At 58.8% G+C, this 20,773-nt stretch overlaps 2 protein-coding genes across 2 annotated transcripts; one reads left to right on the top strand and one right to left on the bottom strand.

The window, feature by feature from the left end:
* Positions 1-6,366: 6,366 nt before the first annotated feature.
* USH1G (USH1 protein network component sans) lies at positions 6,367-9,980 on the bottom strand. The gene is made up of 2 exons (XM_055398040.2): positions 9,776-9,980; positions 6,367-7,591 (listed from the first exon to the last, which is right to left on the bottom strand). The coding sequence occupies exons 1-2, from the start codon at positions 9,937-9,939 to the stop codon at positions 6,367-6,369; spliced, it is 1,389 nt and encodes a 462-aa protein (XP_055254015.1). The 5' UTR covers positions 9,940-9,980.
* A 1,494-nt stretch (positions 9,981-11,474) lies between these two features.
* OTOP2 (otopetrin 2) lies at positions 11,475-20,433 on the top strand. Its single transcript, XM_055398028.2, has 6 exons — positions 11,475-11,787; positions 12,364-12,500; positions 14,024-14,082; positions 14,533-14,666; positions 17,046-17,923; positions 20,263-20,433. Exons 1-6 carry the CDS (start codon positions 11,475-11,477, stop codon positions 20,431-20,433), a joined length of 1,692 nt encoding a protein of 563 aa, XP_055254003.1.
* Positions 20,434-20,773: the final 340 nt, after the last annotated feature.

Below are 20,773 nucleotides of genomic sequence, written 5' to 3'. Positions count from 1 at the left end.
GTCCAGACTAAATATCCTGGCTTATGCAGTTCCCAGCAGGTCATTGTCCCCCACCCCGAACCTCAGTTGCCACATCGGTAAAATGGGGCTTGTATATAATGTCCTCCTGCCCTTGCAGGGGTGGCAGAAGGGACACAGGGGAGGCATCCTGAGCTATCCTTAACTTTCTGAGACCTTGGGAACATCAGAAAACCTTTCTGATACTCAATATCTTCACCTGTGAAGGATAAAACCCCTTACCTGCCTACCTCGCAGGAGTGGGGAAAGCTTTTGGTAAAGTTCAGACAGTGGCAAAATGGGGGCAGGCTGGTGGGTCTGCAACTCCCCCTCCGTAAAAGATACTCAGCTCCTCGGGCACCTCAACAGCTCAGACTTCTCCAGGAGTCCTTCCCCACCCTTGGCTAGGGGACCGTTCTATAACCACTGGCTGGATTGTCAACACCCCCTGCAGGTTTGATGAGGATGGACTCTGTTTGTTTGTCACATAAGGGTCAGAAAAGCAAGACTGCTCCCTGGAACTGCTTTGGACTCACCTACTGAGCCGCCGGGACCACAGATGCAAGGAGTGCCCCGTGGGCCCACTTCAGACCCCACCGATAGCTGCTTCAGACCCCACCGATCTAACTGACGTGCGCTAGATACCGGGCAGCATGGTAAGTTCCTTCCGTGCATTGTCATTACCCCCTCCCAGTGACCTGTGCGGGCAACACTTTCATAATGTATTATAAGATCTATTTTACAAATGAGGGAACAGACTCAGAGGGGCTGGGTAGCTTGCCTACGGCAACATCTGGAGAGGGGAAAAGCCAGTGTTGCTGCCCAGATCCGGCTGCCTCCTGGAGTATGACCACCTTCCGTGCAACCCAGGCTGGTCTCAGAGAAGATTACACAGGCATACACTGGGAGGATGGAGTATCGTGCCTCCCAGGACTGTCTAACCTGGGGACAGGAGGCAGCTGGCAAAACAAGAGGCATCAGGCAACTTAGTGTTCCTTAACCGACTTGGCTGCTCTGTGATCTGTGGCTAGCCCCGTTGCCCTGTGGCCTCAGTTACTTCATCTGTTAAAAGAGAAGTTTGTTGGGTCTTCCCTCGTAGTCCAGGGGTGAAGACCCTGTGCTTCCAATGCAGGGGGCTCGGGTTTGATCCCTGGCCAGGGGACTAAGATCCTGCATGCTACAGAGCAGGCAAAAAAAAAAAAAAAAGTGCCGCATACCCTGAGGCCCTTCCTGCCTCTGATTCATCCCACCACCCCCACTTCCAGCAACTTCGCAATCTCATTTATGATGTAATGTCACAGCAGTCTAACTAAAGTTTCTTATTATTTCTTTAAAATTCAATTTATTTATGTATTTATTTTTGCCTGTACTGGGTCTTCGTCCCTGCAAGGGCTTTTCTCTAGTTGTGGTGAGCGGGAGTCACTCTTCCTTGCGATGCCCGGATTTCTCATTGCAGTGGCTTCTCTTGTTGCTGAGCACGAGCTTTAGCTTGTGTGGGCTCAGGAGTTGTGGTTCCCAGGCTTCAGAGCACGGGCTCAGCAGTTGTGGCGCTTGGGCTTAGTTGCCCTGAGGCATGTGGGATCTTCCTGACCCGGGGATGGAACCCACGTCTCCTGCACTGGTAGGTGGCTTCACCACTGAGCCACCACGGAAACCCTAAGGCTTCATAAGCTGGGGTCCCTGGACCTCTGCCGGCTACAGGAGCTGCCTGGAATCAGGAGGAAAGTTGTGTGTGAGTGTGAACGTGTTCAATGTGCATTTTTCCAGGGCAAGTGTCCATACTGGCACCAGATTCTAATCCCCCAAAGCTAAGAATCATTGATTAGTCTAGCATTTGAGAATTTCCCTAACCTCGATCTAAATTTTAAGGGGAATGAGTAGAGAAAGGTGAATCCCTACTGTATAAAACCCCCCTTCACTGTGTTTAAAGTCCCCTTAGGCCTCTTGGAGCCACACCAGCTGCTGCACTCCAGGCTTCCACCCGTGGGGACCCCAGCCCCCACTGCTTCCGGTTAGTCTCGCCTGCACGCCGAAGCTCGGGTCTGTTGCGTCTGGTTTGCCGGCTTCCTCACCCCCATGTCTGTCCCTGGACCGGCGGCGCCAAGAGGCGGGTCTTTGGTGAGGTAGGTGCAGTGACCAGGACCGCCAGTAGGGGTCGCGAGGTGGCGGAACGCCGAGGAGCACCCGAGAGCGGCATCTCGCGTCTCTGCATCTTAATTGGTCCCCTTGGCAACCGAGGTAGAGGTGCGGATGGCGGGGATGGGGGGTGAGGAAGGCCTGGCAGCAATCAGGAGGCCTGGGTCTCCTCGGTAGGCCTCAGGTTTCCCATCTGTAACGTGGAGGGAGGTGGCCTAGAACCTCTAGACGCTCACTAGGCAATCTTGTGGCTCTGATGTCCTACAAACCTTTCTGAAGATCCTGGAGGAAAGGGGCTGTCTTGAACTGCCCTTGGCAGCAGCACTGGGCCCAGCAACCTTAGGGAAATAAACTAAATGACTCCAGGGCCCTTTCCCAGACTTGACTGAGAAAACAGAGCCCATTGTCCTGCAGCTTCAGGGCAAGACTTACCCCTGGGAGAAAGGACAACGCTAAATAGGACTGCCCCAAGAGTTTCCTGAGGGTGATGAGGGAAATGGAGACTCCACTGGAGGCTGGGGTGGGCCGGGTCTTGAGATCCTCCTCACTCAGCTGCTGGGGGCTCTTCTGAACCCCCTCTCTCCATCAGCTCTAAATCCTAGGTCCAGAGAGAGCAAGGTGAAGACTTGCGAAAGAGGGAGGCTCTGCAGAGATGCGTGGGGGCTGCCCCACCATCTGTCCCAGGACCCCCTCCCCCCCAAGGAAGAGGACCAAGTCCTCTCAGACACAAAAGGAGCCTCTTCCGCCTCCACCCTCTTGCTCTCTTCACTCACCCGTCTCCCACCCCCACGAGTAAAACAAGACACAGACATGACAAGGATGCAGAATGTTTTCTACAAAAATTATAATGAGCCTGCCAGAAGGGCGCTTCGTACAGTGGTGGGAATCGGGGAGCCTGCCCCACCCCAGCACTGGGAGGACCGGGAGGGGGCCGAAGCCATCCGTGGACAGGGAACCGGAGAGGAAGGGCAGCTCCCAGGGCTCCGGGAAAGTTGCATCGGCACGTGGGGGCGGTCCCAAGCCCAGAGAACAGGCAGAAAGACTGAGGCGGGCTCAGGGCAGTCAAGCCTTCAGCGTGGGAGCAGGGCCTGCCTCCATCACGCCCCCACCTTGGAGCATGTGTGTGCCTGGGGGCCATCCTCAAACACAGACACACCGCAGCGAGGCCTGTGGCCTTCTGTGAGGGTTCTCTCTCCCCTGCCCCAGCCAAGGGGCCCCAGGAAGGAGCAGCTGGGGGCTGTGGCAAGCTGAAGGTCAGAGATGGGGGGACCATTGTCGACAGAGGAGCAAGGATGCATCCGCATGGGGGTATATGTGCCCCCTGTGTGTGGGCTTTAGTGACTCTCCCACACTCAGGAGCTTGGTCTGAGGACCCTCTGAGGCTGGTCTTTCTGCCGACCTCACCAGCATGACAGGGCAGGGACTCTAGCTAAGCTCTTCCCCATCTGCTACCCATGCAGAACCAGAGAGGCACCTAGCAGCTTCCAGAGCTTGAGGGACATCCATCAATCAACCTCCTGACACAGAGCCCTGGGGGTCTGGGGACAATCAGAGCTTAGACTCTCCACATCCTCAGGCTCCCAGGGTCCACCTTGCAGGCCTTGCCCACACTCAGCTGGACACCTGGCTACAACCAGTCTCTGCCCTCCTGGGCCTGGGGGACTCTGAGCCAGTTGGCAGATGCCTTTCCCCAGCCCACAGCATCCCCACCGGGCCATAATACTGCAGCCAGTTGCTCTAGCACCTTGGACCTACGGCCCTGACCCTCTGGGGCCTTAGGCAGGGGGTGACAGGGTGGGCAGCCAGGCTGCACATCCGAGGAGAGAGAGAGTGGAGAAGGTCCGGGTGGGGAGGACCAAGTCAGGCTGGACCCTGTCCCGGCGTATGCCGGAAGGGCACCGGTCACCCCAGCCCAGCCCAGCCTGGCACTCCAACCCCCCACCCCCAGCACGGCCAGTAGAAGGAGAGGGGGCTAGCCATGCTCAGAGACAGGCAGGGGACTAAGCTTGGGCATTTGGCTGAAGAGTCCAGCTGGGAACCTCCTCCCTGGGGTGTATGTGGGGAGGAGAGGCAGCCCAAACCCTTCCTTCACAAAAATGTAGGAGGTGAGTCTCCAGACTGAGCAGGACAACAGGACCCTCAGAGGAGGGGTGAGGACAGACCACGGTCCCCGAGATTGGTGCCCCCACCGCCACACTTCCATCCAGCTCTAACGGGCACGTCATTTAGCCACCCCTGCCCTGGCACTGGGGCTGGCCTTCCACGAATACACATGTCCTTTAAAGCCACTCAAATAGACGTGACTTAGGGGCCCTGAGACCCCTCAGAATTGACATTCTGGGTCACTCTCTTGGCCTTCCAGGTGCCTCCAGGCCATACCCTCCGCTGCAGAGTATGGACAGGCGTTCAAGAGAGATGACCCATACAGTCCTTGCTCTGGGGAAGGGGCCGGGGAGCTGCAGGGCTGGCAACGGTGAGGACCTCGTGGTCCCACTGTGGGTTGTGGCAACTTGCAACTCATTTTGGTGTGGGGAGAGGAGCCCCCTGTTACCTGTGGAGAAAGACAGAAGCAGACTTGAGCTAAGAATCTTTGGAGACACTATTTTAAGCCAAGACCAACTATTTTGCCCACTTACCTTCCCTGGGCAGGCTGATGGTCAGGGATGCAAAGAGTGGCCTCGGGGTGCCCTCCCACCCCCCAAACTCTAAACCAGATGCCCTTCCCCACCCTGCCACCCCCGCCCAGTTGTGCAGCATAAAGGCCAGAGAGACCAAAAGGGGGCGGCAGTGTTTGCTGGGCTTGTGGGATGTCACGATGGAGAGTCAGGGCCAGGGCCGGAACGGGTCAACAACACTGCCAGTGAGACAATGGCCCTTGGCTCCCATATGGCTTTTTGAAGGTGACAACTCTGCCCTCAAGGCTGCTGTTGGCCCTGATGGGCGCATTTGCTCGCGTTCCTGGTTCCAGGGTTCAGGGACCAGCAGGTAAAATATCTGCCTTGAGGGTTTGGGCATCTGGAGAGATGACTGATTGCCACACCCTTTATCCCATGGGAGTCACCTGTCCCTAGGCTCTATAGCCACAGGGATGAAGCCCAACTCTCCACTCAGCAGCAAAAGGACCTCCAGCGAGCTACCCTAACCCTCCGAACCTCCACTTGCTCATCGTCAAATGGGGATGATATAGCCCCTTCACGTGAGAGCAGGGGAGGATTAGCTGAGAGAATGTGCATGAGGGCATCTCCAGTACCCAGCAGATGGCAGGGCTCAAAACAGCCTGGCTGTGATTACCACTGTGTGTCATCCATAGGAAGACACCCATTTTCCTGCATTTTGACATCTTCAAAATTGAGGTGCATTTGACATCAGCAATGTAAATTGGCAGCTTCTTTGTTAGAACTGGGGGTAAAAGCTGAAACTGCAATACTTTGGCCACCTCATGCGACGAGTTGACTCACTGGAAAAGACTCTGATGCTGGGAAAGGTTGGGGGCGGGAGGAGAAGGGGACGACGGAGAATGAGATGGCTGGATGGCATCACCGACTCTGTGGACATGAGTTTGAGTGTACTCCGGGAGTTGGTGATGGACAGGGAGGCCTGGCGTGCTATGATTCATGGGGTCGCGGAGAGTCGGACACGACTGAGCGACTGAACTGAACTGAACTGAAGTGGTTTCCCTGATGGCTCAGTTGGTAAAGAATCTGCCTGCAATGCAGAAGACCAGGGTTCGATCCTTAGGTCGGGAAGGTCCTCTGGATAAGGAAACGGCAACCCACTCCAGTATTCTTGCCTGGGAAATCCCAAGGACAGAGGAGCCTGGTGGGCTACAGTCCATTGGGTCGCAAGAGTCGGACACGACTTAGCGACTCAACTTCAACCTCTTCAAGTGTTAGTTGCTCAGTTGCGTGGGACTCTTTGTGACCCCAGGGACTATAGTCTGCCAGGTTCCTCTGTCCATGAAATTCTCCAGGCAAGAATACTGGAGTGGGTAGCCATGCCCTTCTCCAGGGCATCCTCTCCACCAAGGGATTGAACCGGGGTCTCCTGCATTGCAGGCAGATTCTTTACCATCAGGGCCACCAGGGAAGCCCTGGTAAATAAGTGGGGCCTCTTGTAACTGATGACGACCTAGTTATTACCTGCCCCACCCCCTCCCCAAAAGGCAGATCCACGCCCACCCCAGGGCCTTACACACAAGCCCTCTCTTCCCATCCCCGCCGATGCGCTGTGCACTCACAGCTCGGTGTCCTCCAGGGCCGGCGGGCGCTCCAGCGCCTGCCTCCGCCTCCGCACGGCGCCCAGGATCTTCTTGCGGGGCCCCAGGGGCACGCTGATGCTGCGGAGGTCGAGGTCTGAGCAGAGCATGAGCGCCTCCAGGTCTATCTTCTCCTGCCGCAGGAGGGCGGTGAAGTCCTCCATGTGCAGGGAGGCCAGGAACGTCTCCAGCGGGCTGCTCTCGGGCTCCAGGTCCTCATCCAGGCCCAAGTCCAGCTCGTCCCAGGGCAGCTCCTCCCCGCAGCTGCGGTCCTGCAGGCTGTTGGCACTGCCCAAGCTGTCGTCGTCGAGGCTGGGGGAGCTGTGCAGCCGCCCCCGCGGCGGGCCCGCGCCGTCCAGCGCCGCGTCCTCGCGGCCCAGGCCGTGCAGCCCGCTGCTCAGGTAGTTCCTGCGGAACACCATGGTGCCCAGGCCCGGGCGGGTAAACAGGGAGTCGTGGCCGGAGTCGGTGCTGACCTCCGAGTGCGCAGGCTCGGCCGCCAGCGTGGCACGGGAGACGCTGTCCTCGTCGGAGAGGAACATGTCCCGGAGCGGGGCGCGGCCCCACTCCTTGGGGTTGGCGTAGGTCCCCTGGCGCACGAACATCACGTCGTTGCCCAGCTGCAGGCCCGAGAGCGAGCGCACGCTCTTGCGGCCGTCCTCGGAGATCTTGAAGGTGCCCTCGCCGCCCTGCTTGCGCCGCTCCAGCTTCCGCTGGATCTTGGTCTTGCCCGCCTTGGCGGTGCCGTGCAGGGTGGCCTGCGAGTAGGGCAGGTGGCCGGCGAGCGCCAGATGCTGCAGCCGGCCGCTCAGGGTGCTGGACGTGAGGCTGGAGAAGCTGAGAGAGTCGGCGCGCTCGGCCAGCTCGCGCCGGTAGCGCCGCTCCATGCGCTCGTGGTGCTTGCGCTGCAGCTTGGCGCACTCGCGGATGCGCCGCTCCGCCTCGCGGAAGGCCTTGTCCTTCAGCTTGCCCACCAGCTTGGGGCTGAGGCCGCTCTGCTTGGCCGCGATGGAGTCCAGGTAGCGCACGCACTCCATGTGGCCCTTCATGGCGGCCATGTCCAGCGGCGTGTGGTAATCGTTGTCCAGGCACCAGATGTTGGCCCCGAAGGACACCAGGAAGGACAGGCAGTGCAGGTGGCCATTGGAGGCCGCCAGGTGCAGGGGCGTGTTGCCCCAGATGTCGCACTTGTCCGGGTCACCCCTGCGGGACGACACGCGGGGAGGGGTGAGGAGCCATCGCAAACTCAGGCCGACCGTCAGCAGGCAGCGGCTGCAGAAGGGGGAGGCGGCCGGCCTGGTTGAGCTGCCCCCGAGGCACCCCAGAGGGACTCGAAGGCCTGAGATCGCTTCTCGCACTCCAGGACACCCGGGACCGCAGCCCGGAGCCGCCGCAGGCACCAAGAGTGAGCCCGCGGTTCCGGGTGGCCCAGGCTCGCAGAGGGTGGGGCGACGGAGAAGGCGGGGCCAGGGCCGGGCCTTCCCCCAAGAGCACCGCCGGCTGGGAATCTCAGGGGATAAATATTTGATGCCCAGAGAGAAAGGAGTGAATTATTCATGGTGCCCTGCGGGGAGCTGGCCCAGAGAGGTGGTGGGCCAGGGCCGAGTCCGGGTCTCTCGGCAGGCGTGGTGAAAGCGGCTGCCAGTACAGGAGTGTTGTACTAGTGGTGTGTGCTGGGCCTGAGCCCCTGGGAATGTGTGAGCACGTGCCTGCGTGTCCCGGGACCCACCACATCTGCAGGGAGCAGGGCCAGGCCTGGCAAGCCCGCGTGTGAGAGCAGGTGTTGGGTCTTGGCCTGGGCCAGGAGGGGAGCGTGGGGGCAGCCAGGACCGGAGGGGAGGGGGCAGGCATCCTGCCACCTGGGTCCAGGCCCTGGGCCGTGGCATCTTCACGAGCCCGGGGAGGCAGGCTGGCTTGGGCCTGTCCCGAGGACCCACGCAGCCCCTCCATGCCAGACTGTTTCCCCTCCAGGCACACATCCGCTGGCTCCTCCAAGCTCACCCCTCCCTCAAGGGCCTAGCTCAGGCCCTCTGCCCCAAGCTAATGAGGAGGCCGCCCCGCAGGGCTGGAGGAAGAATCGCTTCATTGTGTGACTGTTCCTCCTCCCACCCAGCACCCCCCTCCTCATTTCCACTGCTGGTCTTCAAGTCCTGCATGTGGGAATGAGTTGCTGGGCAACAGGCCCACACCCCATCAAGCACCAGCCCTTGCCCTCCGGAGGAGCTGGGCGGGTTGGTGCATTCAGGGGGCCCCCTTTGTCCCCTCTTCCCACGAATTTCTCTGAGGGGCAAGCAGGATCACTGTGTACCCTCTTGGCATAACAGGGGCCAGTCCTGGCCTCTTGGAACGTGGCTCAGCTCCTAGTCTTGGGGGCTGCTGTCACCTGCTGCTGGGGCCTGGGGAGCAGCCATGGAGGGAGGGCAAAGGGGGGCTCCCCGCTTACCCCATGCTCCAACCGCATGCCAGGGCCTGGCACCAGGCCAGCTGGGCCCCTTTGCCTGCACCATGATTTCCCAGGCCCTGAGATGTTCGTGTTAACCCTCTGGGGGCATCTCTGGCCTCTCTTTGCCCCATCCAGGCCGCCCTAGTGTCCAGGTCAACCTGGCTTCTCTTTATTAAACCGCTGGGGCTGGCAAGTGGTTCACAGGGTCAGGCAGCCCCAGGGAGCCCAAGTCAGTAGCCCTGGGCCCCGCATCCCTCAACTGCTACTTCCAAACCCCTTCCCAGGCCCTGACACTTGGATGCAATGCCCACTCATCCTCCCAGACAACTCCAAAGGGAGCCCATGTAGGGGAGGGGGACAGAGGGAACTAGTTAATGGGGTGGCTGAACCAAGTGGCATTTGGTCCTGCGGGCAGTGCCCATAAATCCCAGGAGTGAGCAGGGAGCCAGTCATGTGAGAACAGTGTGTGGGGGCTGTGGGCGCTGGCTGAGGACCCCTTGGGCCCCCGGCTGGGGGGGTGGGGGCGGGCAGTGGGGAGGGGCTCCTTTGGCAGACGATTTGTGAGGTTTCTGCTCCTTCTCCCCCTGCCTCTCATGCCCTTTGCTCTGGCGTCCTGGCACTACCCACCTAGGTGGCCCCTCCCACTTTCTCCTCAGTCTGAAGCCCGGACCACCATCATGGACCCCCACCCGGCAAAGTCCCAGGCCCCCTCCTCTCTCAGTCCCACATCCAGGTCACAAATGTCACAGGCCTCAGCTTGTCTCCACCTCCCACGACTGCCAATCTCCCAGGTCCCACCTTAGGGCCTTGTCCTAGGGAAGGAGGTGACTCAGACGAGGTAGGGGTAAGATGCCATAGAATTGGGCGGGAGGTGATCTTAGGGGCTCCAGATGGGCCCTGAGGCTCTTGCCCTCCCCGACGGGGCCTGGGCGGCAGGCACTCACCCCCGGCTCACAATGAGGCGCAGAGACTCCAGGTTGCCGTGGTAGGCGGCCCAGAGGGTGGGGGTCATGCCATCTTCGTCGGGGGCGTTCAGCTCCTTCCTGGTGGCCTCCTTGAGGAGTTCCAGGTAGCCATCCCGAGCTGCCCGGTGGTACTGGTCGTTCATGGCGCCTGACTTGGACGGGGCGGGCCGGGGGCACAGGGACGTGCCCCCCGCGGGGGAGGGCGGCGGGGTTAGAGCTGAGGCATGGGGCTGGGGGAGGGGGCCGGGCAGGGGCCGGGGCCGCCAGCCCCCGCCGCCACAGACCGAGGACCGGGAGCGCCAGAGCCGCCGCTACTCCGACATCCGAGCCGCGCACCCGGCGGGGAGGGTGTGGGGAGGACCGCCCGCCGCCCGGAAGGCCGCCCCGCGCTGCCCCTGGGTCCTAAACTCCCTGCGGCCGAGCGCACGGCGGTGACCCTGCCCCTGAGCCCACAGGGCCGGCCTCTCTGCCAGAGGGTCCTCCCCAGCGTCCCGCCCCGGGAGGCCCAGTCTGGGGGCAGTTCCAGGTCTGTCCTCACTAGAGCCCAGGTGCGGCGGCACCCGATGTCGCTACCCGTCGAGGGAACGGGCCAAGGACTGGGGAGGGATGTCTGAGTGCTGTCCTGACCCCCCGCCCCTGGACAGAGGGTCCAAGAAGGTTACGAGGACCGACCGCCAGACGGTCAGCGATCCGAGCTCAGCTGTCCAGGCCGCCCCCAGCCCGCGCTGTCCAGTAGAGGGCGCTGGAAGACTGACCAGGGACTTGATACCCAAGTGCGCCCTCGCAACATCCGCGGGAGCAGGGATGCGGGAAGGGCTAGAGGAAGGCCGGACTTGGAGTCCTGCTGAGGGGGCCGCGGGGAAGGGGCATTAGGGTCCCGATCTAGGGGCAGCAACAGAGGAGCACAAAGGTAAGGGCCGCCGGGGCTGGGGGCGCGTCGGGGTGCCCGCGGGCCCTTGGGGCGTCTGTTGAGCGTCGGCTCTCGGGGCTCTGGGTGTCGGGATCGTGGGGCGCCAGGGCGCGGTGGGCGCCGGGGGCAGGGTGGCCTCTGGGTGCCGCACTGCGGGGCCGCGCCCGAGCCGGGCCGCGCCGAGGTGACAGGGCGGCGGGGGAGAGGGCGCCTCTTAACGGGTAAATATAAATCTCACCTTATCTGGCTCCCGCACGCTCTTCCCTAAATTCAGCCCGGAAAAAAGATGGATCATGTGAGTGAGACCGAGTGGTTTATGGAGCTGAGCTCCCGCGGCTGTAAATCACCCTGCCCTCCCCGGTATAAAGCGCACGTCCAGCCCGGCGTCAGAGAGAGGACGCGCTCGCCGTCCCCTGACCCCCAGCTCAGCGCGGGCTCCCGGCCCAGTCAGGTGGGTGCCCCTGGGGGCTAGCCGGCAGACGCATCTGGGGGGTGGGGGACCTCGGACGGGGTCTGACGGGGCCGCAGCCGCCTCTCCTCCCCTCCCCGTCGAGCGCGAGACCCACACGGTCGGCTTCTCTCTTCCGCTTCCGCGCGCGCATCCTTCACCACCCGCAGCCCCCACCCTCTGCGCGGGCGAGGAGCTCCCCCAACCTCGGTCCCCGAATATAGGGAAAAGATGCAGCGGGGAGAGCCCTCGAGGCTGACCTGGGTCCTGTCTGCTCCCCGCCGCAGTGACCCCTCCGCCCTCCTCCGGTCGCCCCCGCCATGTCCACGGAGCTGCCCTCGGGCCCCAAGGAGAGCCCGCCGGCGCCGCGGCCGGCCCCTCGCGAGGTCTGGAAGAAGGGCGGCCGTCTGCTGGCCGTGCTGCTGGCGGTGAACGTGCTGCTGCTCGCCTGCACTCTCATCAGCGGCGGCGCCTTCAACAAGGTGGCGGTGTACGACACCGACGTGTTCGCGCTGCTCACCACCATGCTGCTGCTGGCCACGGTCTGGATCCTCTTCTACCTGCTGGGCACCAAGCGCTGCCCCGACGGCGTCCCCTACCGGGACGCGCACGCAGGCCCCATCTGGCTCCGAGGTGCGGGGCGGGGGCGGGGGCTGGGCCGGGGTGGGAGCCGGAGGGAGGCTGGGGAGCTCTCGCAGGAACCGCTGGGAGCCCTTGGAGGTAGACTGTTGAGAAGTGGGCCTCCCCCGCGCCCAGCAGTGCCCAGGACTAGATATGCCTGAGGGTGAGGTGGGCTGCGATTGGGGAAGAAGAGGAAGGGAAAGAGCCCTGGAAAAGGGATGCGGAGAGGGCTGGAAAGGAACTTCGCTGCCCTGACTAAAGATTGAAAGAAGGCGATCATGGGAGAGACTTTGATGCAGAGAACAGAACAGACCTATCTAGGGCCCTTTCCCTTATCCATGCAGCCACAGAGATGGGGGCTCAACCGGACATCCATCCATCCTCTCAGTCAATCATATACTCATCCTTCCACCCACCCATTCATCATCCACCTGTCCACCTAGCTATCCATCCATCCATCCATCCATCCTCTCACCTACCCCATTCACCCGTGAATCCACCCCGTCATCCCATGACTTAGCCATCCGTCCTCAAATCTATAATCCCTCTCTCCTGCCTCTCTGATCCACCCCCACCCCTCATTCCCAGGTGGGCTGGTGCTGTTTGGGATCTGCACTCTCGTCATGGATGTCTTCAAGATCGGCTACTACTCCAGTTTCTTTGAGTGCCAGTCAGCCATCAAGATCCTGTACCCTCTCACCCAGGCTGTATTTGTCATTGTTCAGGTGGGTGGGAGGAATGTCCTTGAGTGTGGTGGCAAGGAGCCAACGCCTGGGGTCAGGAGGTCTGAGCTCCACTCCTCTTTTACGCTGAGCAATTAATTAAGGCGGGGATAGGACTGTAGTGAAGATCACGAGTCCATAAATCTGGAAGCACCTGGTAGTGAAGTAATATCCAAGTGTGAGTGCCTGCTTCAGGGCCCTGCGATTTCGTTTCAACCTAGGTGGTGCAGTAGTTAACACCTAGGAGGTGTCACTTGTGGCAACTGCTCTGTCTCCTAGAACTGCCCTGCCTTCCTTGGGGGCTCACAGAGGACATAAGTCTCAGCTCAGGGTCCCGCCGTGGGCATGGCCAGTTTGGCCTCAACCATGTCCCCTATATTCTGCATTTGTTCAGAAAATAGGGTATCCTGTACATGGGATTTTTCAAACAAGTTCAAGTTTTTATTTGTTGTATAAATAAGCCCTGGAAAGATCTGACTGAGCTGAGGCAGTACTGGTTTGGGAACAGACCTCAGCCCAGAATGATCACACGTATGGTTTCATCTCTTGAAGCATCATCCATGCTGCCCAGGTTTCCACTATTTAACACACTTATGACCTTGGCATTTATATAGTTTTAATTTTCCATTTTATGACTTTAAAGAATACTCAGGCAAAATGGGAAATAAAGCTACCCCAACATCAATATGGAAAATCCCATGGATGGAGGAGCCTGGTGGGCTGCAGTCCATGGGGTGGCTAAGAGTCAGACACGACTGAGCGACTTCACTTTCACTTCTCACTTTCATGCACTGGAGAAGGAAATGGCAACCCACTCCAGTGTTCTTGCCTGGAGAATCCCAGGGACGGGGGAGCTTGGTGGGCTGCCGTCTATGGGGTCGCACAGAGTCGGACACGACTGAAGCGACTTAGCAGCAACATCAATAACCCTGGAGGAGGAAATGGCAACTCACTCCAGTATTCTTGCTTGGGAAAGCCCATGGACAGAGGAGCCTGACAGGCTACCGTCTATGGGGTCACAAAGAGTTGGACATGACTTGGCGACTAAACAACAACATTGATAAACAGCAGAACAAGAATTTGTGGGCGTTCAGGTGAGGGGGAGGACCTGCAGGGCAACAAAGGATGAGGATGGGGTGAGGGGATGCTGCCTAAGTGGAGTGGAGACGCCCCTGAGATTCTTTTTACCTCGGACAAGACCTAACCTGAGGCTGACCCTGCACCCAGGAATAAATAGCTGCGCTCAAAACTCCACTCCCTCCACCCTGCGAAGGAACAGAAAACAAACACAGAGAGTTTACTGGTGGCATTTTGCAAACTTTGAAAGATCAGAGAAGTGTTTGGTACTGATTGCCCCACAGAACAGAAAGAGAGAAAACCTTGCATCTCATACTGTAGAGCTGAAATAAACGTGATCACGCAGTCAGAGAGTTCCTGGGGCAGAGCGGACATAGTGCCAGGCCCGGCTGCTCCCAGGGTGAGCCCATCTGCGGAGTAGATGACGCCTCCACTCTCTCTCAACACAGACTTACTTTCTCTGGGTCTCCGCTAAAGACTGTGTTCACACCCACCTGGATCTGACTCGGTGAGTGCCTGCTCTACGCCCGTCGCCCATCAACCATGCCCAGGTGCTCAGCTCACCTGGCATGAGACGGGCGCTTCCCAACCTGGGGCATGGGTCCTCATTCTGCCCCCAGATGGGGCTTCAGTCGAGGCCCTCTCTCTTTGTAAGCCTGGCTTCCACCAGCCTGTGCTGTGGGGTGGGGGGTACTTGGTAGGATGGTGTGTGTCATGTACAAATGTCCTCTCCCTTAGAGGAGGGAGCAGAGTGGCCCCTGGACACCCCCAGTTCTCTCTTGGGAGGCATCTCAGCCAGGCTGTGTTCCTTCCAAACTCATCTTCTCTGCTCACACGGGGGCTCGCCTGCTTTCTTGCTTCTCAGCACCATCTCCCAGTATAGCCCCAGCTCTCCACCTTGCTGGGGACCCGACATGAGCCAGACTCTCGCCGACCTCTGCCTTCCATCCCCGAACAGGTGTGGGCTCATGCTCACCCTCACCACCAACCTGGCCATCTGGATGGCGGCCGTGGTGGATGAATCTGTGCACCAGGCTCACTCCCACAGCAGTTCTCACAGCAACACCAGCCACACCCGCCTCGCTCTGGACCGTGAGTGCCCACTCCAGATTAACCCTGGTCCCGTGGTGGCCAGGCCTTGGGTTGGGTGCTCTGTGGACCTGTAGAGGGCATGGAGGCACAGGGGGAGGCCAGAGGCTCCCTCCTGCTCCAGGCTATGCCTCTGAAGAAGTTTAGATGTGGGTGACCCAGGAGGAAGGGTATGAGGGGATCTTTTTTTTCTATTCTTTAAAACCTTTTATTTTGTATTGGGGTATAACCAATTAGGGCTTCCCAGGGGGCCCCAGTGGGTAAAGAATCTGCCTGCCAATGCAAAAGATGCAGGAAACTTGGGTTCTATCTCCAGGTTGGGAAAATCCCCTGGATGAGGGCATGGCAACCCACTCCAGTACTCTTGCCAGGGGAGTCCCATGGACAGAGGAGCCTGGTGGGCTATCGTCCATGGGGTCGAAAAGAGTCTGACGTGACTGAAGCAACTGAGCACACATACACGTAGCCAGTTAACAGACTATGCTGTGACAGTTTCAGGAGGACATCAAAGGGACTCAGCCACACACATACATGTATCCATTCTCCTCCAAACTCCCCTCCCATCCAGGCCGAAAGGGACATCTTTTCATCCCAGATGGTACAGCCTTGGTCCCACTGTCCAGGTCTCCATTCCACCAGAGAAGGGATTTGTGCTCCAGAAACAAAGGGCAAGGCTGAGCAAGCGGGAGAGAGTAGAAGGGAAGCAGGGTGGCTCAATGGTGGAAGCGTAGGATCAGAATGGGGTGTCTGGCAAGGAGAAGTAGAAATAATCACCATGATGATGATGGTGACCATTCACAGAGCGGTATACATCAGGCGCTGTGCTAAGTGTCTTAAACACCATCTTACTTAACCCTTGCAACCTCCCTACGAGAGGGTACTGTTAGTATTCCCATTTTACAGATGCAGAAACTAAGGCATAGAGAGGTTAAGTGGCTTGCCCAAGGTCACAGAGCTTGACAAAGGAGAACTAGCATTAAGACCCATCTTTGCTTTGAATCATCAGAAAGATCCCCTGAAGACAGAAATGGCCACCCACTCCAGTATTCTTGCCTGGAGAATCCCCTGGACAGAGGAGACTGAGGGGCTACAGTTAATGGGGTCGCAAAGAGTCGGATGCAACTGAACACACAGTGTGCTATGGTGAAGAACAGGCCCACAGTCCCCCAGTCCTGGTTCTCTGGACTTCTTTAAGGCCCCCCACTGCCAGGATCAGACTAGATGACCAAATCTACTCAGACCTGAAGATACACGCACACCCAGCATGGCAGGGTCCAGGGATGGAAAGCGTGGATCCAGGAGATCCCAGGCCAGCAGGACTGACGAAGGGCCACCCTTCACATACAGAGGGCTCCTGAGGATGGTTAAAACCAGCCCAGGCAGGTGGATGACCTGTAATGCTGGGACTGCGGGAGCACAGAGAGGCACCCGGTGAGGTACCTGCCTTGGGGTGAGAGTCACAGCATTTTTGTATCAACTCTGCCATCACAAGCCACTTGCCCTTAGTGAGCCTCAGTTCCTTTTTCTGCCAAACCAGCTGAGATAGTTCTGGGGATCAAAAGAGATGTCCGCCAAGGCCCGAGGTATCCTATACAGCAGAGCACACTCTGTGGGACGAGATTCCTATCGGCACGGTACAAACCGAAGTGACGGAAGGTCATGGTCAAGACCTGGGCATAGCAGGTGCTTTTTGGCTGAGACAGGTGCTGGAGAGAGAGGCGAGGAAGCTTGGAGTTTAGGGGTTGCCAAGGGGGCCACCTTCTATTAGGACCGGAGCCTTTCCTGTCTTGAGCAGGTCATGACTGGTGGGGAAAGTTTGGGAGTGTGTTTCTGCAGGAATGGGACGGGAATGAAGCAGGCAGTGGAGATTTTTTTAAAAACTTTATTTACTTATATATTTATTTACTTTTATTTTGCCTGCGCTGGGTCTGTTCCGGCACACAGGGTTTTGCTAGTTGCAGCTCACCAGGGCCTCTCTGAGTGCAGCTCACAGGCTCTAGAGCACACAGGTTCTCTAGCTGTGGCCCTTGGGCTTAATTCCCTCGGCACGTAAGATCTTAGCTCCCCGACCAGGGATCAGACCTGAATTGGAAGGTGGCTTCTTCACTGCTAGAGCCTCAGGGAAGTACCCCAGATTGTTTTTTAACTGAGCCCTGGATATTGTTCAGGGACGTGCCCCTCGGTCTCTGGCACATAGTCGGTGCTCAGTAAATACTTGTGGCGTGAATGAACATGCCAGGCCCCGTGTAGGCATTTGGGGTACGGTGGTGGCAGCTCACAAGCCTGCCCTTCCAAAGGTCACGGTCCAGGGGTGAGGCGCTCCAGACGGGGTGCCTCCGGGAATGCGGGAGGGCAGTGCCGCCCCGTCCCATCTCTCCACAGTGGAGCGTGCAAGCAGCGCGGTCGGGGGAGACTGCTCCTGCGACACGGCGGTCTGCCAGATCTTCCAGCAGGGCTACTTCTACCTGTACCCCTTCAACATCGAGTACAGCCTCTTCGCCTCCACCATGCTCTACGTCATGTGGAAGAACGTGGGCAGGCTGCTCGCCTCCTCCACCCCCGGCCACAGCCATGCCCCAGCCCCTGTCAGCCTCTTCCGGGAGACCTTCTTTGCCGGCCCGGTCCTGGGCCTGATTCTCTTCGTGGTGGGGCTGGCCGTGTTCATCATCTACGAAGTGCAAGTGAGCGGGGAGCGGGGCCGCACCCAGCAGGCCCTGGTCACCTACTACAGCTTCAACATCGTCTGTCTGGGGCTCATGACCTTGGTCAGCCTGAGTGGCTCGGTCATCTACCGCTTCGACCGCCGGGCCATGGACCAGCACAAGAACCCCACACGCACCCTGGACGTGGCCCTGCTGATGGGCGCCGCCCTGGGCCAGTATGCCATCTCCTACTATTCCATCGTGGCTGTGGTTGCGGGCACCCCCAAGGACCTGCTGGCGGGGCTCAACCTAGCCCACGCTCTGCTCATGATCACCCAGCACACCTTCCAGAACATCTTCATCATTGAGAGCCTCCACCGGGGCCCCCCCGGTACTGAGTCTCACGACACGCCCCCCAAGGAGCCCTGCCATGGCCTGACCTTTGCCAACCTGGACGCCCTCCACACCTTGCCCGCCTGCCCACCCACCCCCAGGCTGGTTGGTCCCAGCCCAGCAGGACCTCAGGAGGCTGCGAGTGTCATCGTGGCCCCCAGGAGCCACTGGAGACGCCGGTGCTTGAAGGACATTTCCCTATTTCTCCTGCTCTGCAACATCATCGTGAGTGCCTGGGCAGGGACAGGGGTGGGCTCTAGGGAGGAGAAAGCCAAGGAAAGATGTTCTTTTTATGGTTTCTTCACCTGGCCTTCTCTGTCTTGCCCCCATCCCCTTGGGAGCATCCTATGCCTCTCGAGGAAAGGAGCAGGCAGGTTCAGGGAGGGTCAGGAGCAGCCCCGGGGCAGACAGCATCTCAGGGCAAACAGAGAATGAGATGCCAGAATCTGGCATTCTGGCTGCGGATGGAGCTGGAGGGGTTCCAGGGAATGCTGACGTGGGGCTGGGAAGAGGTGAGAGGGAGCTGGGCCGGGGGGGGGCGGCCTCGCTCCCAGATGGGAGGTGTGACTGCTCCTGGGAACTTGTGACCGGCCTGCTTCTTAGAATAATCAGAGCAGCGACAGGAAGTAGCAGGGACCAGTGTACCTGTGAGTGGTTTGTCAGCAGAGTGCAGTGGCGGGCTGACCAGGAGAGGAGCACCCACAGCGGCCACCCCCTCCCCAGCGAGTCCGCAGAGCCCCTTTCTTATTTATTTATTTATTGGCTGCACTGGCTCAGCATGTGGTATCTTCATTCCCCAGCCAGGGATCAAATCCACACCCGCTTCCTTGGAGGGCAGAGTCTTAACCACTGGACCACCAGGGAGGTGCAAACCTCTTTCAAAGAGAAAGAGAAAGTGTTATCACTTAGTCATGTCTAGCTCCTGTGATCTGCCAGGCTGTCCATGGGATTCTCCAGGCAAGAATACTGGAGTGGGTTGCCATGCCTTCCTCCAGGGGATCTTCCCAACCCAGGGATCGAACGCCGGTCTCCTGCACTGCAGACAGATTCTTTACCATCTGAGCCAAAAGAAGATTCCTCTGTATATCGTCCGGCTTCACCCAATACAAATATGCATCCTGTAGGAGAACACTCTTCCTGAAGGTGCAAAAAATACTCCTAGTGTATAGCTTCAACCCAATAGAGAAAGATCGCAGCGTAGAAAGAACCCCTGGGAGGGAAATCTCTAACAGAGAAACATGTTCCCCTGTGAATACATCCCAAACAGAGGGCACACCTCAATGAAGTGTTGCTCAATATAAAGATAGTCCTTTTAGCTGTAACCTCTAACAGAAAAATACCTCTAATATAGAAAACAGCCTTAAATAGGTGGGAATATGGGTACACCCCAATATAGAACACATCTCCAGAGGGGTTGCATTCCAGTGGGGGTCTACATAAAAAACTGAGGTGCATTCTTGGCAAAGTCCCCACTTTGAATATTGCCCCTCTTACTGGTAACCTAGGGTTTTCCAGGGGTACAGTGGTGAAGAATCCACCTACCAATGCAGGAGATGCAGGAGGTTCGATCCCTGGTTTGGGAAGACGCCCTGGAGCAGAAAATGGCAACCCACTCCAGTATCTTGTCTGGAAGTCCCATGTAGCCTGGCGGGCTACAGTCCATGGGGGTCGCAGAGTTGGACATGACTGAGCATGCACATAAGCACAAATAACTTATTAAAAAAAAAAAGAGTAGTCACCAATCTCTGACGTAACAGTAGAAGCAGTAAGGACCGAAACCTCCTCCAGCCCTGGCCACTCCCTCACTTTCTCCCGAGGCCGAGCCCACAGGTTAAGAGTCACTTGGGAGGCCACTTTTGCTCCAGGTATCGGAGTCTGGATCAGCTCTTAGAGAGTCATCTGCAACTCCTTCTTTCTATAGGACAGAGGCAGGTTCTGATTTGGGCTGTGATGTGCCTAAGTATGTGCTCGATTTGTGGGAGAGAGGGTCCAGCCTAGCCCAGAAACCTTTTCTGTTTGCCTCACACCCCACGCCTGAACCGTCTGAGTTCACAGCCACAGATGAAGCAGGATTCCAGCTTCAACCTCCTCCCACACCCGGGAAGGGAGTGGGGAGTGGAGGGTGAAACTGGAGAGCAGAGCCTACAGAGAGCTGGGGTGAAGAAGCCTTCTGGCAGGATCCTGGCCCCCCTGCCCTGGGCCTGTCTGCTTCCACCACCCTCACCCACAGGCATCTCTCCAGGGGAGAGCTGCTGGTTTAACCATTTATTCCAGATTCTCACGTCACCTACTGAAACCTCTTCTCCTCTCTCCCCATCCCACAAGTGGGCCATCCTGAGGGTGGAGCCTCAGCCTGGGGGTGGGCAAGCTCAGTTGGGCATGTTTACTGAGTTCCCTCGTGAGTGCCAGGCTCTGCCCAAGGGGCTGCAGCCCCCCACTCAGCAACACCCAGCCCTCGATAGCCACAAAACCAGAGGGCTGGGACCCCCATCTTGTCCCCCGCCCACAGAGTGACCCGCAGCCCCCAGTCCGGGCCAGGTCCTGACCCTCCTCTCTCCCCACAGCTGTGGATCATGCCCGCCTTCGGGGCCCGCCCTCACTTCAGCAACACCGTGGAGGTGGACTTCTACGGCTACTCCCTCTGGGCAGCCATCGTCAACATCTGCCTGCCGTTCGGCATCTTCTACCGCATGCACGCTGTCTCCAGCCTGCTGGAGGTCTACGTGATGTCCTGAAGCCCCGCTCGGGACCTAAGCCGGAGGGGCTCAGCTCACACGCCCACCCAGAGACCTCCTGGAATGGACCCCAGGCTGGCATTCACTGTGCCACATACTCTCCATTCCCGCCCCCGCACTGGCCCCAGAGTGGCATTTTCACAAGAGTTATTTTTCCAGGATGAGTTTTTAGATGACCATCAGGACATGCACATTCACCCCAGCATGAGCCTGGGGGTGGGGCCGCTGGGGGAGGAGGACCCCTTGCTACACCCCTTTCAAGGACCAGACAAGGTCCGGAAGCATCCTTGGCTCTGGTTCCCCCCCTACCCCAGCCCGGTGTCCTGGCCAGTGCTGCCAC

Source organism: Moschus berezovskii, chromosome 20 (genome assembly GCF_049115385.1).
Source record: "Moschus berezovskii isolate FMDL1 chromosome 20, NW_MosBer_1.0, whole genome shotgun sequence".
Lineage (NCBI taxonomy): Eukaryota > Metazoa > Chordata > Mammalia > Artiodactyla > Moschidae > Moschus > Moschus berezovskii.
The sequence above is the reverse complement of the archived record's forward strand: the minus strand, read 5'-3'. Positions and strand labels throughout refer to the sequence as shown.

Coding starts and splice junctions, on each gene's coding strand:
- OTOP2 (XM_055398028.2), top strand. CDS start 11,475: ATGTCCACGGAGCTGCCCTCGGGCCCCAAGGAGAGCCCGCCGGCGCCG. Junction 14,667..17,045: donor CACCCGCCTCGCTCTGGACC/GTGAGTGCCCAC, acceptor ATCTCTCCACAG/TGGAGCGTGCAAGCAGCGCG. Junction 17,924..20,262: donor TCCTGCTCTGCAACATCATC/GTGAGTGCCTGG, acceptor CTCTCCCCACAG/CTGTGGATCATGCCCGCCTT.
- USH1G (XM_055398040.2), bottom strand. CDS start 9,939: ATGAACGACCAGTACCACCGGGCAGCTCGGGATGGCTACCTGGAACTC. Junction 7,592..9,775: donor CGCCTCATTGTGAGCCGGGG/GTGAGTGCCTGC, acceptor GTCGTCCCGCAG/GGGTGACCCGGACAAGTGCG.